The sequence below is a fragment of the Pavona decussata genome, unplaced genomic scaffold (genome assembly GCF_977016875.1).
Source record: "Pavona decussata unplaced genomic scaffold, jaPavDecu1.1 SCAFFOLD_9, whole genome shotgun sequence".
Classification (NCBI taxonomy): Eukaryota; Metazoa; Cnidaria; class Anthozoa; order Scleractinia; family Agariciidae; genus Pavona; species Pavona decussata.
In genome coordinates this window covers 999,226-1,016,181 of record NW_028145432.1, presented here as the reverse complement: position 1 = coordinate 1,016,181, position 16,956 = coordinate 999,226, and the positions used below count along the sequence as shown (strand labels likewise).

The window sequence follows — 16,956 nt, the reverse complement described above, 5'->3', positions numbered from 1 at the left end:
GTGGCACTTCTTACATTGAATTAAATAGATTAGGTTTTTGGAATTACAAGATATGTAGTCAGAAATTTTGCGTGATTCGTTAGTGTTGAAAAAAGTGTAGTTCGTTTGACCTTCTTGGAGAAATGAGCAAGTTAGGCATCGTGGGTGGTTGCATTTATGAATTCCAGCGGGTTGTTGGTTGGAGGGCTTGTTTTGAGGTAGCTCGGAATGGACCAGGAGATCACGTAGACTTGCGTTACGTTTGTAGGCGATAACTGGTGGATGAGGGAAAACTTGTTTGCAGTTGGCGGAGGACTGGAGGATGTTGATATGTTTTTTCACAATAGATGAGATTTTGGGAAGTGCAGGATTGAAGGATATGACGAAGGGTGTTCTGTCTGTTTTTGTGGCTTTCTGTTCTTGTGGCTGTAGTGTTGCGTGACGTGGGATGGCTCGTACGCGATTTGCATCTTTTTGTAGGGAATAGCGGCTATAACCACGTTGGACCAGGTGCTTGATGAGTTCTTCGCTTCGTTTATCAAAGAAAGCGTCAGTAGAGCATATGCGACGGATTCGCAGGAAAAGGCTGAATGGAATAGTTTGTTTAGTGTGGTTCGGGTGGCATGAAGTTTTGAGGAGGTATTGATGCTTGTCTGTGGGTTTTGTGTGGAGATCTGTTTGGATGTGGTTGTTGCTGAGGTGGACTTGGACATCTAGGAAAGGGAGTGTCTGATGAGAGGAATTTGAGTATTCATGGGTAAATTTGATACTCGCGTGAATAGAGTTTAAGTATCTGATGAAATCTTTAAGGTGTTCCTCTCCTTCTGTCCATATCATAAAGACATCATCGATGAACCTCCACCAAACGAACGGCTTGAGAGGAGCGTTTCCAATGGCGTGTTGTTCAAATTTACCCATGAATAGATTAGCGTATGAAGGTGCCATGCGGGTTCCCATAGCTGTCCCGTGTACTTGTAAATAGTGTTCGTTGTTGAAGGAAAAGTTGTTCATTGTAAGAATCATTCTTATGAGATCACATATGCTTTCAGCAGGAAGGGATTTGTTTTGACGAGTCTTAAGAAAATGGCGGCAGGCTTCGATGCCTTCGTTATGAGGAATGTTAGTATACAATGAGGAAACATCCAGGGTGACAAGGAGGGCGTTTTCCGGTAGAGGTCCCAGTTTCTCGAGTTGAAGAAGAAAGTGTGTAGTATCTTTTATGAATGAAGGAAGATTCTGAACAAGGGGCTTTAGGTGGTAATCGACGAACTCGGAAATGCGTTCAGTAGGGTGGCCATTGCTGGATATGATGGGTCGGCCAGGGTTGCCTTGTTTGTGGATTTTAGGAAGAATGTAGAAACGACCAGTCTTGGGATCAGAGTTGGATGAGAGGTATTTAAATGTCTCATAGTCAATGAGATCATTTTTGTGTAAACGGGTAGTGTATTCTTTGACGCGTTCGTGTATTTTGCTTGTAAGGTCTGAAGATTATACCACTTTGAACATTTTGGAAGCAATTTGTTTTTTGTAATTAAAGGTTGCCATCCATCAGTAACTCGATCAATTTGCTACAGTAATTTTGTTTCTTCTTTCGATACAAGTACGAGTTCAGTAACTAATACATCAAACACGAGCAAAAGTGTTTCATCCGATTTCCAAACTCCGAGAAGTGAGTTGAAAAAACGAGGCGCGGCCGAGTTTTTTGTAACCAACTTCGATGTGTTTGGAATTTGGATGAAACACTCTTTCGAGTGTTTGATATAGCTTCTCAAACCGTTAACAATTCTCGGAGAAATTCAAAGCAGAAGTTCACCAAATTTTATCCTCGGATAATTAAGATCACACTTCCAAACCTCGTACACGGCAGTGATTTCCTTTGTTTTTTGTCGATGAATTATTAGTGAGTTTGAGAAGAGTATGTGAAAAACGTAGGTCCCTTTTAGGCCTCTATCCTGTTTTCTAGTGAAAATCTTAGTAATTGTGTTAAACCCAAACGTACGAAACTGTTTTACATTCGTTCTCATGTCTTTCTTTCTTTCTTTCTTTCTTTTTCAGGGTGGTTGTGCTTGATAAGGTGACGGATTTCATTTTGTTTCTCGGTCAGCTCACCATCACTGCTGGCTTGGGTGAGTTTTGTGTTCACTATCAATTGTCAGAGATCTTACTTTCTGGTTACAAATATCCAACACTTACTTACCCTGCCAGCAGAGCGTTAAGCCAATTGTGCGAAATACCAGAGACGCGAATGATTTCATGCATGCTAAAAGACCTGTCAGAAAGAAACGTGCTGCTTGCCTGGTTAGGGTAACACTTTCTAAGAAATATCAGGACAATTAAGTGGAAGTCTATTCCCAAACTGAATAATTTTCTCTCGTACATGCATTTCCGTCCTGAACGCAGACTGCTTTACCGAGTTTAAATTCAGCTCCAGAAATGAACTTCTTTTTATCTTCCTTGTGCTTGTTTTCCTTTTATTGACTCGCTTCTTGCCTCCTTCTCTTCATTCAGGCGTTGGCAGCTTTTATTGGTTTGAGCGACAAGATAACCTGAACTACTACTTAGCTCCCATCATTGTGAGTATAAGCGTAAACTGTTAATTTTGTCTGTCTGCATGAGCGCAAAAGTTGGCATCGTGAATGAGACTCCCACCACAACTTTCCGCACCTCGCGTTGCACGTCTGTGACACGCATGTCTGTTAAGGTGATGTTACGCGGAAGCGATAAGTTTTGATAAACCAACTGTTTCCTGCGGAAATAGAGGGCAAGTTTTTTCACCTTTCTTCAAAACCTTGCGACGTGTTGCCGCAACAAAATGCTGCGTTAAAAGTTGCCCGCGTGCCGCGTTGCGTTAAAAATCGTTCCGTGCAACATAAGTTTAAGCTAAGAAGTGACTCATTCTATTTCGTGTGACGTCCCTATTGTACCTTTGTCAATCGAGCCATTTGGATTGGACACAACAGACTTGGCAACCTCTCTATGCTATGTCGAGGAAATTTAACTTAAAATTTAGCTAAACTTTTTCTGGGCTGTGGTTTCTAGTTTTTAGTTTTAGTGGCTGCGAGGTGATTTTTAAATAAACTATCTAAAATCTATGACTTGTCCAGATTAAGATGGTTCATTGTTGTTGTCTATTTTTAGATCATCACAGTTGGTGCTTACGTTGTGGCGAAGGCGTTCTTCAGTGTTTACAACATGGCCATCGACACCATCTTCCTTTCTTTCTGTAAGTGCAACAGGAGAACTACCTTAAAGATTCTTAGGTAACGATACTGAGGCCAGATTCAGAAAGCAATTCTAAGTTAAGATGTCCCGTAAGTACTGTTTCTTAACAAAAGCCTATTGCTGGAATAACAACAGACTATTACTCAAAAACAATACGTGGGACGCCGTAATAATGTTCAAGTGTGTTATTAAACTCGTCCCTGACTACTTAATCGAGAAATTTACTCTGCGTTCACAAATTCACACCAGAAATACTAGACGGCAACGCGATCAACTGAACATTCCAAGGTGCCGTCGAATCACCGGTCAGCGGTCCTTCACCTACCGTGGTGCGATGGTGCTAGGCTCTGGAACAATCTAAGAGACAATGTTAAATCTTCAGACTCTGTCAAAGTTTTTAGGAAAAAAAATTCTTGACCCACCTGTCTCTGACCAATCTATGAATTTGTAACTAGCAAATCCAATCCATTGTATCTTACTAATTTTTTTAATGCATATTTATTACCTTAGTTATTTGGTAATTTAATTAGTTATTTTAGTTGAAAGTTATGTAGTCTTGTAACTGAAAAACCCGTTTAGGGAGTTGCAATAAAGTAAGTATGTACGTTTGTAACTAAAGTAAGGACGGCTTTGTAAATCCGGCTCTAGGATATTGCTTTTTGTTCGTTAAAACAGGTTTACCGTACCTCACATCTGTTCATGCGCTTTGTGCGCTAATGAGACTGTAAAGACTCGCAGAGTCAAGTTTTGCTAACGGACTAAATTTCAATTAGTGCTCTACCTGTCAGCTACGCCAACCCTAGCTCGCGTGGCTGAAGTTATGGTCAAAGATTGCTTCCATCTGTATGGAAAAACAAATGGAACAAATGGTCTTTCAGGTGGAAAATCAAATGGAACGGTCCTTTCCACTGGGAATGTTTCGAAAAATAAAGGAACACCTTCAGAGGTATTCCTCTTTTCTCGTTTTTACCGAAATTACTGGAAAATCACTGTACCATTTGCTTTAACACTATAATACCATACTCCTTGGTAAAATTGCCCGTGGATAGGACCGTTTTAATTGATCCCCCACCGGAACAACTGCTTCTTCCATACAAACGCTTAAAGATTTGGTGTTTGAACTCGCTTCCTCCCCATTTTCATAGCGGCTTTAGTATTGTTGAAAACTCAGAATGAAAACACGAGACAAAGTGTTCCTGTATTGACGTCACAGCCCTACCATTCCCAGTCTCCCGTCTTGCGCGATATTGTACCCAACCGGAAGTGAAATTTGACGATTTTATACGCCTCAAACACGGAGAAGAAAATTAGTGACGATTTTTTTTCGATTTTCATGCTAGAGCAACGTTAACATTTGATCAAGCGAATAACAACAAATCTGTCATATGCACTTTAAGCACATGTTTTAAGCTCACTTACGAGTTTCTGTTATCATGACTGATACCATTTATTGTTCATTGCAGTGGAAGATTCCGAGCGTAATGACGGTACACCAGAGAAACCATATTACATGTCCAAATCGCTGAGAAAAATCCTGGGCAAGAAAAACAAGAAAGCATCTGACAGTGAATAATCCTCAACGCTTAAAGTTTTTAAACCAACCGGAGAGAAACGGGAAACCTTGGAGCGATAGAATAATTTCTGGGATGTTTACAACTATGTCGTTCAGACCGCCCATCCTTATTCTTGGCCTGTAGGCTGTAAGTTGTTGATATGTTAAACATGTTAAACAGCTGCAACAGCGTTTTCGGACAAGCGCGCGAGAATGATACGTGTTCCTCGCGCGCTCTTGTCTACACGAAGTAATTTACGCGCTGAATTCTCTCATTCGAGAAGAAAACGCCACTAGCGTTGCCTGATTTTAGTTTCACTTTATTGGTCACGACTCATGATAAACATCCCAGAGATTTGATGCACGTGTGCAGTTGGTTGGCTTACTATAGCAAGTTTTTAAGGAAGGATGTTCGTCCACAATAAATTTATTGGTTGTTGTAGTTAGTGTAATAAGTAACTAAAGCAGGTACGACAACGGTGACAAGGAGGACAACAGAACAGAATACGATTTGATGAGCAAAACAAGAGCTCTTCACGTGTTACACGTTTCGTTAAATTTGTTTTTCTCTCCTCTGACGGTGATAGTTTAAAGCGAGGTTCCAGTGAACCAAAATCGCTTCGTAGACCCGCGATTCTACCGACCAGCTATAGGAAGGAGGCAAATTTATTTGGGTACGTAAAGGAGTTAAGATTCGAAAGACAGCTTAAATTCATGCTCATGCTTCGCTATAAAGGTTTAGCTGTAGTTGATATTCTCGTTAATCAGGACTGGATTGTTTATCTACAATCGTACACTTATTTTGCGTGTGGATAGCAGGCGCTTTTAATCGCCTTTTAACGTAAGTATTTTAAAGTAAAGTTCGTGTTTGTGTAATTATATTTCTGGGCGCCACAATAAGGCTCACTTTAACTAAGTTATTAGTATTTTTATTGTTATTTACAATACCGTATAATGTATTGTGCTTGGTGCGTTGAGTCAATTGCCAAAGAGTAAAGATTTTGATAGAACAATTTCGCTTCTTTTAAAAGCTCACTAGATCAGTACTGATGACACTATTATTTGTGATCAAAGTGAGCAGGAAGATGGAGAAGCGTTTGAGAGTATTCTGAGCTCGTTCGCATTTTTTTTTATGACGCCGCGAAGTAAAAAGCCTATGAAGTAAAAAATAACTTCTGCTTATTTAAAAGGCCTTTCAACAGCACAGTAGCGGTCATTCGTGTCTTACCTGAGGTACCATACTGGTGCCAAGCAGCATCACTCCAATATTTCCCGAGATATTCTTGATTTTATGATTTGTCTTTGTGCTGAAACGATTTGTGACGTCATCAATTTTTGAGCGAAAAACTTGAATATCTCTGGAAGGATGCCATTCTTACTCTTTTTGAAAGGCCTTTTAAATGAGCAAAAGTTATTTTTTTACTTTTTTACGAATCCACTCTGGAAAACGATTCGTCGGTTCCTTTGATGCAGCATGCTCCAAGTGATCTTGGATCAAAAAAAATCCGGATTCGGATTTTCCCAAACAAACGCACCTTAACTTGTTTGACATGTTTGGCTGTTAAAGCAAATATTTAATGAACTAATGAATTAATGAGCTACTTCACCGCCGCAAGAACAACTCTAAAACCATAACTGCGGTTAAAAACTTTAAGGATGATTACAAAATTATCAAAGAAGCTTCTAAGAGCTCGAACATCATGAATGAACATTTTGCTTCTGGTGGAAGCAGACTAGATGGTAAACTTTCACCTCCGTCGCATCACTATCTTGAATATGTGAGCAAGTGTGAACCTCCGATGTCATCTTTTCTATATCAGCCAGTAACGCCCAGGAGGTAAACTTAGAAATTTCATTGATCCCAAACAACAAATCGTACCAAACTATTAAAACACTTAAAGGACATCATAGCCCCCGTGATTTCGAAAATATTCAGCACATCTATTAAATTGGGGATATACCCTTCCAAACTAAAAATGGCTAAAATCACTCCAAGATTTAAGAGTGATGACGAAACAGACGCAAACTATTACAGATCAATTTTTATAACATAACGCGCGTGCTTCCCTATCTAATTCCTATTGGCGTCATCATGGTACATTTCTCAACATACGCACGGCCGTGCATCCATTCGATGACGTGTGCGAGTCAGATGGAGAGACAACACCATAAAAAATGTTTATTTATAAGAGCTTGTCGAAGTTTAATGAAATGCTAAGATTAAACCGATACGAGAAATCACTTTCACCTTTGTGTTTTTGTACAGCACATTTAGAGAATTTTGTAATTAATCAGGATCAAAACCTGTTTTATAGGAATCATTTACTTTATTTTCACTATGTTATAAAAGAATTGGTTCATGCTTTTAGCAGTGCGTATATCGAGTTATGGATGCACTTGGGAAGTTTGGAGAGCACTCAAGAAGCTAGAGTTGCTCTCGGCTACGCCTCGAGCAACTCTTACGCTTCTCTCGTGCTCTCCAAACTTCCCGCGTGCATCCATAACTCGATATGTACGCACGCTAAGCATGAACCAATTCTTAACTTTACTGTCGAACTAAAATAGAAGTTTTGAGAAAATTATGTGAATGAAAGAATTCCTTGGCAAAAATGATCTTTCATACTACTCACAATACGGGTTTCACAGAGGGCATTCGACTCAACGTGCTATACTGGAAATTGTCAGTGATATCCAAACCAACATGAACTAAGGTCTATACTCATTCGGAATTTTCATAAACTTTAAAATAGCCTTCGACACAGTGGATCACGATATCTTGCTTAATATAAAGCACCACCACTATGGTGATTGCCGGTGAGCTCCAGGGCGGTGTCATTTCTCCTACACTTCTTAATGTGCATGTCAACGATATTGAGGACTGCATCCCCAAGGGAATACCTGTACTCACTTGCAATTACGCCGATGCCTGCACTCTATATGAACTTGTCTCTAAGGACTCTGTCAGTCAAGTTCAGGATGTTGTGACTCTCTCGGAGAGTTGGGCTGAGCAGAATAAAATGGAGCTGAATGCTAAGAAAACTAAAGATATGTGGATCACCTTTAAGAAGTCCTGTCCAGTTCCGCCTCCTATTAGTATCGGTCCTACCGAACCGGAGGGAGTAACAGAGTTTAAACTGCTGGGTGTGTATGTACAGAACGATCTTAAAGGTATCACGAAAATCTTATGTCATTTCAAACCCCAGAAATATTTGTCTGAGAACAGAAACAAAAAAAATATTGTCTAGTTTTGTTATAAATTATCGCCCCAGTGCAATAAAACTGTCGATTAGTGCCTCTGGCCAGTTACAGAGTAGGCCGGTATGGATTGATACTTGAAAAATATTAGGCTAATGTTTTTCACGTTTTCGTATTTTTGTTTCCAAAATGCGGTAGAACAGAGTACGAGTTGTTCCTGTCAGGAATTGAGTTGATTTCTCTCCTCTCGTTGTTCCTCGCGAAGCGAGGGCCGAAGGCCCGAGCGTAGCGAGGTTAATAAATTTGTCGGGCCGAGCCGGCCCGAGTGGAGCTAAGCCGCGCGAATTCGAGCGAAAAATATATTTATATATATATATATATATATGTATGTTTGTATATTTAGTTGAAGGTGTCCGCAATGACGTCAGACTGTCTGGCGTCGTCTGAAAAAAATTTGCATACATCGGAAAAAATATGCGTGCATGATCAAATTTCAACTGCAATGTTCATCAATATTCACTGATGCAGAACTATCTCTCCAGAATCTTTTCCCTTTCTTCCAGAAATCTTTTTTTGTGAAAGATTGCATTGAAGAAATTACACGTTTTGTGGCCGCGGTAAAATAATTTTCCGTGGGAAATAAATTCATCGAACACGACAGCGCTTCACGCCGGTTGTGCATTTCATCGCGTCAGAAATAGATTTTTAACCGCAAACTAGCCCGTGGAACTACGAAAAGACCATGCTCATCAAAATAGTTGCTATGTTCAGAAACCTTTTAATCTCCTCATTTGATGCTACAACACGAAAGAGGGCTTTCCACCCAGCCCCAGCTTCGCGAGGTTTTGCGAGTCACGTATTTCTAGTTCTAGAATTATTTTGTAGCTAAGTGAAGGTCTTATTTCACCATTTTTAACAAAAGAGGTCAAAAACCCCATGATGCTTCCCCTTTAAGTGGAATACACATGTCTCAAGTATTGTCCGCAAAGTGTGTGAACAGATCCACTATCTCAGGGTCCGCAGAACAGGCCATCTTCCCAGGGACATCGGTCCAACAACTTACATCACTAAGATTAGACCTGTGTTAGAATATGCCTCGCCTGTCTGGGGAGGGCTGCCCATTTACCTCGAAGAAGATCTACAGAGAGTGCAGAATAAATGTCTCAATGTCATAGAACTCCCTAGGGATACTGTTGAGTCACTTGTAACTAGGCGTCAGAAATTGACGACGAAAGAATTTTAAAAACGTATTCTAGAATCTGAAGCGCTTCCTTGCAAATATTTTTTAGACAAGGCTGTGGATCATGGCCATAAACTAAAATCTTGTAAGACAGAAAGCGAGAAAAATGGACAAGTTAGTCTTGAATCCAAAGATTATATTAAATATCTTGGCGTTATAATTGATAAAAAAATCTTTCATGGAAATTACACATTGATGCTGTCGCCAACAAAATCAGTAGAAATTGTTGGCTTCATTGATAAATTACGCCATTTCACACCACGATGACTGTTAAACATTTATCAGTTGCTTATCCATCCTCATCTAATTTACAGACTCGCTTCCTGGGGCCAGGCATTGAAGACTTATCTTTATTCTCCAGAAAAGAGCACTTCGCGGGGATATTGCCAGTAACCCTACCCCCTCCTACGGTCGGACATATTCCAATAGAACTGAACTGATATATCTGAAATGCACTGCAGAGAGGAGCTGACATAAGAGGTGAGGTCAAACCTATCAGATGCAAGCCATCTCCGCTTATTCAGGGCGGTTTGGAAATTCCTATTGAGGTGACTGTAAAATCGGAAGGCAGTAAGGCGATGGACATTTCGCACAAGAAAGTAAAAGAAGTGAGCTATCCCCTTGAAGATAACGATCGTTACATTCACGAATCTCAAGACATTTTAAAATCAATATTGAATGACGATTTGTCTGTCTGACGGAAAAATTAAAATGACATGTAACTTTGTTGGAAATTTAGGTGTCTTAAAATGACAATGCTGTAAAATACAATGACGTAAAATTAACGCGAATTTGAATAACGTGCATCGTTAATTTCCCATAATAAGATAATCGCTGTAACTTCCCTACTTACCATTTAAGTGCAGTTTAAAAGAATCCCGTCTCCAGAACAACTTCACAAATTCTCGTGAATTTTTGGGTCTTTGTTGGGTCGTATTTTGAAACTGTAATTTTGTGGACGCAAAGAGAAAAGAGCTGGTATGTATAACACTAGGATTTTTTCTGAATTCAGCTAGTAAGAATGAGATTTGAACACTGGGAAGTAGGATTTGGAAAAAAAATGGGCCAGGAAATGGCGTTGGTACACCGCCACCTCCCCTCTTCAGGACCCTCTAGTAAGTCTTTCTTTCCCTTACACACGACCCCACAAAAGTTTCAGCTTTAAGCCAGACTTATCGTGTTCAGGCCATCCATCCACCTACAAAGCACCGTGCGTTACTATTGCCATGTATTTTCATCCTTTCTTCGTATCTCTTTGAAAGCTTTCCTTTCAAATGACCAATCAAAGCAAAGCAGCGTTGAAAATTCCACTTTCACGCTAACGACACCACCTCCCGCAGCGCTTGGATTTGATTGGACAATTAAAAGGAAATCATCGGAAATTATTTCATCGACAACGCCAAAAAAACTGTCCAAAACTTAACAAAAGCACAGCTGGAAATCGCCAAGCTAATTCCAAAGAACAATGAAAGCCAGCAGAGACCCTAGAAGGAAAAAGAAAATTGACAATGTCACTTAGCACAGTTGTTGTGTTCTAAATGGTGCAGCCTTTAGAAATTAATGAAATAAAAGAAAAAAGGTTTAATAATTAATTTTGACCCCCTTGCTTTATTTTCACCATATGAGTTGGTTTTCATTGGCAATAGTTCAATCCATGTGTTCGTGCTTTTTTGTTACCCAAAAGGAGTAAACAGGCACCGGCATCGTTCTGCTGAAAGCGATGAAACAGTAACGGAATATGTTGATAGCACAAAACTTTATTCAATCACAACTGTAACAGAAGACTTGTTTAATCTTTGACATTACGGACGCAATAGTAGCCTGCGAACGCAGACGTATTTCCGGCTGTCGCTTCTCTCCACCCGAGAGAAGCGACAGCCGGAAATACGTATGCGTTCGCAGGCTAACGTAATAGTAACCTGTATTTAATTTCTACTTCACTAAAACTACTTCGTCAAACATATGGATCACGCCAAAAGAAATTATACAAAATACTACCAGATAAAATTAACGGAGAACAGTCTTTAAGAAATGCATGTTCACATTACATGGAGGCCTTCAGGTGTTAAAGAGAATGAGTAACTTTGTTCAATAAGAACCGACTTAACATCGTGCAGTTTTTAAACTTGAGCCTGTTAACAAACCCAACAGCTAGGAACAAAACAAGAACGTAACAATACTTTAATACTAAAGGCTCAAATATCTTACAAGCATTGCCTCATAGTTAATTAATTCTTCGTTTAATATGTTTTTCTTAAAACGAGGAATAGCTTTAAGTCTAAATTAAGTGTAGAAAAGCCATAGTTTTTGTCTTCAATATAACTCTCCCTGATAGATACCTCGGCGTCAAACTGCCACCTTGTTATCACTAAACAGTGTTGTAGTATTGAAGGTGCTATTTTAATTGTTAAAACATTTAAACTGGCGCAAAACCAACCAAAGTGGTGATTTCGCCTTGTCATCTAAATTTCTCTGAATTCCCTCTTATTTGACAAGCATACAGACTGGTTCTTGGGTCACAACATAGTTCCCTGTAAAATTTGTGATTTTTTTGTTTGTGTTGTACGTTCAGTATTGCTTGCCTTCTCTGTGTTGTTTGACGTTTTTGTTTCCTTTGATTTACGTCAGTCAGTGAGTTCTAAAATACATAAACACCTTTCTGGCTTGCTGGCATATGTATATCGAAAAATAATGCCCAGGCCTTAAACATTGTCCTAAAAAAATTGTAGTTGTCCCGGAAGATTCGGTTCTTAACCAACTATTCATTTTTCAGACATTCTTCCAGCCTCACACATTATACTTTGATATACAAGCTGGCTCGTGATGTTTATTTAATAATTAAACTCTACGGTCAAACCTGTCATTATGGAAACTTATGAGACAACATGAAACGATTGCATAAGCACATAAAAAATATTTGAGCTGTAAAAACATGCAACGTACCACTTTCAAAAGAGCTGGTTAAAGTTGCATTGCGCAGGATATCAATCAATGAAAACTCATGACATTATCAGCATCAACTGTGACAAGACCTAAACAGCAGGCAGCAGAACCAAGAAATTGACAACTTTACCTGCAGCAAAAAGGCAAAATTCATCGAAGAAAGTTGTTTTTTTATCCAAAAAGTTGATATAGGAGCCAATTTAAACTTAAGGAATAAGTATCGGTTATTTTGTCGGACACTGTATTGTTTAATTTTCACTGCACAGGACTAGAAATACGTGACTCGCAAAACCTCGCGAAGCTGGGGCTGGGTGGAAAGCCCTCTTTCGTGTTGTAGCATCAAATGAGGAGATTAAAAGGTTTCTGAACATAGCAACTATTTTGATGAGCATGGTCTTTTCGTAGTTCCACGGGCTAGTTTGCGGTTAAAAATCTATTTCTGACGCGATGAAATGCACAACCGGCGTGAAGCGCTGTCGTGTTCGATGAATTTATTTCCCACGGAAAATTATTTTACCGCGGCCACAAAACGTGTAATTTCTTCAATGCAATCTTTCACAAAAAAAGATTTCTGGAAGAAAGGGAAAAGATTCTGGAGAGATAGTTCTGCATCAGTGAATATTGATGAACATTGCAGTTGAAATTTGATCATGCACGCATATTTTTTCCGATGTATGCAAATTTTTTTCAGACGACGCCAGACAGTCTGACGTCATTGCGGACACCTTCAACTAAATATACAAACATACATATATATATATATATATATAAATATATTTTTCGCTCGAATTCGCGCGGCTTAGCTCCACTCGGGCCGGCTCGGCCCGACAAATTTATTAACCTCGCTACGCTCGGGCCTTCGGCCCTCGCTTCGCGAGGAATAATTTGGTGGTTAACTCACAAACGTGCCAGACAATTTTCATCACCTGTCAAAGGCTAAGGATAATAGTCAATCTTGGCATCTTGTCAGAATTCATGGCAATTGTTGTTTTTTGTTCAATGACAAACACTAAAAGTCAACTTTATTCAGCTCTGTTGAAGGCAGAAGGTTACATGTTATTGGTAACCGCACCAATAACAAATCAAGTGTTCACATAACTGGGTTCAACTCAAAAAGTTTCATGCTTTTTGTACCTTGTACCCTTGAGTTATAGAATATGGAAAACATTTCATCAGCCATTATTGTTTTCATGGAATGCTCTCATAGTCATGAATACATGCATGTAACAGGTATCATAACAAATTCACAGTTATACAATGGTCATGTGATTTTCATAATGTTCAACAAGTAGAGACTCACTACAAAGCTCCTCTTGACAAATCCAACAGATGTGTTTTTCAACATCTTCTGACTGAGTGCATCGTAAAGAGGAGGTTTGAATTGACAGGGTATCCTTAACACAATTTACAGCATCCTTGTGGGCTCTTTTGTGTTTTCGTAAACTTACTAGTTGCTTGAAACACTTGTCACACTGTTTGCATTTATAAGGCCTCTCTCCGGTATGGACTCTTTCATGGTTTCTAAGATGTCCTACTTGACTGAAACGCTTGCCACAATTTTTGCATTCATAAGGCTTCTCTCCAGTATGGACTCTTTCATGTTTCCTTTGACCTCCTGCTTGACGAAAACACTTGCCACACCGTTTGCATTCATAAGGCCTCTCTCCAGTATGAACTCTTTCATGTATTCGTAGGCTCCATGCTACACTAAAGCACTTGCCACACTGTTTGCATTCATAAGGCTTCTCTCCAGTATGGACTCTTTCATGTTTCCTTTGATATCCTGCTTGACGAAAACACTTGCCACACTGTTTGCATTTGTAAGGCTTCTCTCCAGTATGGACTCTTTCATGACTTCGTAGGCTCCCTGCTACACTAAAACACTTGCCACATTGTTTGCATTTATAAGGCCTCTCTCCGGTATGGACTCTTTCATGGTTTCTAAGATTTCCTAATTGACTGAAACGCTTGCCACAATTTTTGCATTCATAAGACTTCTCTCCAGTATGGACTCTTTCATGTTTCCTTAGAATTCCTGAAGCACTAAAACACTTGCCACACTGTTGGCATTCATAAGGCTTCTCTCCAGTGTGGACCCTTTTATGCATTTTAAGGTTTTCTGGAAATCTAAAACACTTGCCACACTCTTTGCATTCATAAGGTCTCTCTCCAGTATGGACTCTTTCATGGTTTCTAAGATGCCCTACTTGACTGAAACGATTGCCACAATTTTTGCATTCATAAGGCTTCTCTCCAGTATGGACTCTTTCATGTTTCCTCAGAGATTGTGCTAGACTAAAACACTTGCCACACTGTTTGCATTCATAAGGTTTTTCTCCAGTATGGACTCTTCCATGTCTCCTTAGATTTCCTGCGCGATTAAAACACTTGCCACACTCTTTGCATTCAAAAGGTTTCTGTCCAGTATGGACTCTTTCATGTATTCTTAGATGTCCTAATTGACTGAAACGCTTGCCACAAGTTTTGCATTCATAAGGCTTCTCTTCAGTATGGACTCTTTCATGTATTCTCAGATATCCTAATTGACTGAAACACTTGCCACACTGTATGCATTCATAAGGTTTCTCTCCAGTATGGACTCTTTCATGTTTCCTTAGATTTCCTGCTTCACTAAAACATTTGCCACAATGTTTGCATATAGAGCTCTTCCTTTCTATGTGAGTTCTCATATGATCAGAATGCGATCTCCCATGTATGCAGTCAGAGTTTCTGTCACAACTTCTCTTCAAGTGTCCTGATTTGTGCTTCAATAATCTTGACATTGCATTCTTTCCTGTTTAAACCACGTAACATAATATATATATATATTTAGCCAAACCTAAAAGCGGAGCTCCACAATAGAAGTCTGCTTATTGTATGAACGTAATAACCTTATGAATTCCTCATCAATTCTGCAGTTACAGTCAACTCTCTCATAGCAACCACTTCTCGTAAGCGACCACTTCGTAAACAACCGTTTTGTTTCTCAGTTAATACTGTTTCAAGAGCTCTCTTGTAAGCGACCACCACTCAATTTCTAAAGAGACCGCGACCACTTTTTAGGCCAGAAATATATACATATTCTTTTGTTTTCTGTTTCCGGTAAGCAACCACCCAACATAATCACGTATGATCGTTAGTAAATCATTACTTAGAAGTGACAAAAGTTCAATTTTTAATGACGCTACCCCGGACTGCTGACAGATAATAACATTTTAGAGACAGAGAAGATGGCTATAGTTAGATCTGTGGGTAAACGGTACAGATCTGTTCCTAAATGTTATACAAAGTTTCATCAGAAGAATGAGTAAATGTGAAAAATCAAATAAATTAGTTTCTATTTGCCTAAGTTAGCTGCTAAGGTAAAATTACGCTTATTTTGTTAATCTTTCCCGGAAGCGACCACCTCCCGTAAGCGACCACTTTGTCGTGCACCAAGGGTGGTCGCTTACGAGAGAGTTGACTGTATATAGCACATTTTTAATGCACATGCAGCTAACTGCTCATCAACAATAACAATGTTAAACAGAGGGCAAAATTACTGAATGCTGATTTGTTATAACAGAGGGCAGTTTTTCGTAATTTCCTTTCACCGAGGGCAAAATTACTTACTCCTGATTGGTCGAGGGCGAAAATACTCGCTGCTGATTGGCTGAGCACGACAGTTTTACATTTTGCTGGTTTCTGCATTTTGCGTGAAAAAAAAAAAACAAACAAGTTCTTTGAGGTTCTTTCGAAGTTCGACTCTTTAAGCCGGGTTCTTTGTACCAAAAATAGATGGAAATCAATTGCCGCAGCTAGGAAGGAAATTCCTAAAGGTTAATTTTGGTGTCTCTCACAAGAAACAGCAAAAGTTTATTTGTGTCAAAAGCTAAAGACTTGGATCGGATTGATTTTATTTTGTTTGATTGAGAAACTGAAATCAGTCATGGCGTTAAAGTGCTTTCAGCGAACAATAACCGAGCATGAAAGTGTCCTTTTGATGAGAGGAAGGAGCAGGGAGAAATTACTCCGCAAGTTCCTTCTTTGGATCCATCGCGTTTGCTTTTTTTATCGATCTATGTTCGTGTGATTTCCAAGCGGTAGGAAGCTTCACAGCTCAGGTGAACAATTAATTGATGCCTAACATTTGATTTATCGTTGTTAGTTTTCTCCTGAATTAAACTTGTATTCTCTCTTTAATACATGTGTATAAAGGGAACTGTTCTCGTCGGTTTTGTTTGTTTTGTACGCTACGAAAAATTAAATAATTTGTTGGTTTGCCTGCGCCTTCGATGAGTGTTTTACTGACTGTTTTACGAAGTTCCTTGATAGTTTTAGGAACATTTTGCTCTCTGTGTGATAAAAGCGGAATTTAAATGGACTCAAAATGATATTTTCTGTTTTTATTATTGTTTTTAGTTTTTAAGATGATCGACCAACGCGCGCTACTGGCACTGTCACCGTCTAGTAAATTTTGCTTATCAAGAAGGCCGTACGCTATAAACCTTAGAGAAAATGGATACAATAACCAAAAAACACACTTTAAATATATCTTTGAGTAATAAATGAAAAAAGCACTGTGATAATTCATAGCAACAAGTACAGAAATAAACTAAACAACGATCTTTGAAAAATTCACAAAAAACAAGCGAATGAATGTTTTGCGTAAACTTTGTTTTGATGAAAATGAAATCACACTTTAATTTTACATTCGCTTTTAACGTCCTTTGAAAAGACTTTCGGTGAAAATTACTCACACATCTTAATCTTTGCGGTTATATCCTACTGTTTTAAGCATTTTTGTTTGTTTTCTGTCAAGATTGTCAGAAATAAATGCTAAAAT

At 39.1% G+C, this 16,956-nt stretch overlaps 2 protein-coding genes across 2 annotated transcripts in view; one reads left to right on the top strand and one right to left on the bottom strand.

Annotated features, from left to right (window-relative positions):
- The window catches only part of LOC146488432 (choline transporter-like protein 4), a 51,376-nt gene extending 44,594 nt beyond the window's left edge, over positions 1-6,782 (top strand). The window contains exons 25-28 of the mRNA XM_085117805.1: positions 2,035-2,105; positions 2,488-2,552; positions 3,118-3,202; positions 4,665-6,782. Coding sequence (XP_084973931.1) covers positions 2,035-2,105; positions 2,488-2,552; positions 3,118-3,202; positions 4,665-4,774 — 331 coding nt within the window. The 3' untranslated portion in view covers positions 4,775-6,782. The remainder of the gene's footprint in view (positions 1-2,034; positions 2,106-2,487; positions 2,553-3,117; positions 3,203-4,664) is intronic.
- Positions 6,783-13,017: 6,235 nt separating this feature from the next.
- Positions 13,018-14,925, bottom strand: LOC146488431 (uncharacterized). The gene has a single exon (XM_085116198.1). It carries the CDS (start codon positions 14,912-14,914, stop codon positions 13,382-13,384), a length of 1,533 nt encoding a protein of 510 aa, XP_084972324.1. The 5' UTR covers positions 14,915-14,925; the 3' UTR covers positions 13,018-13,381.
- Positions 14,926-16,956: the final 2,031 nt, after the last annotated feature.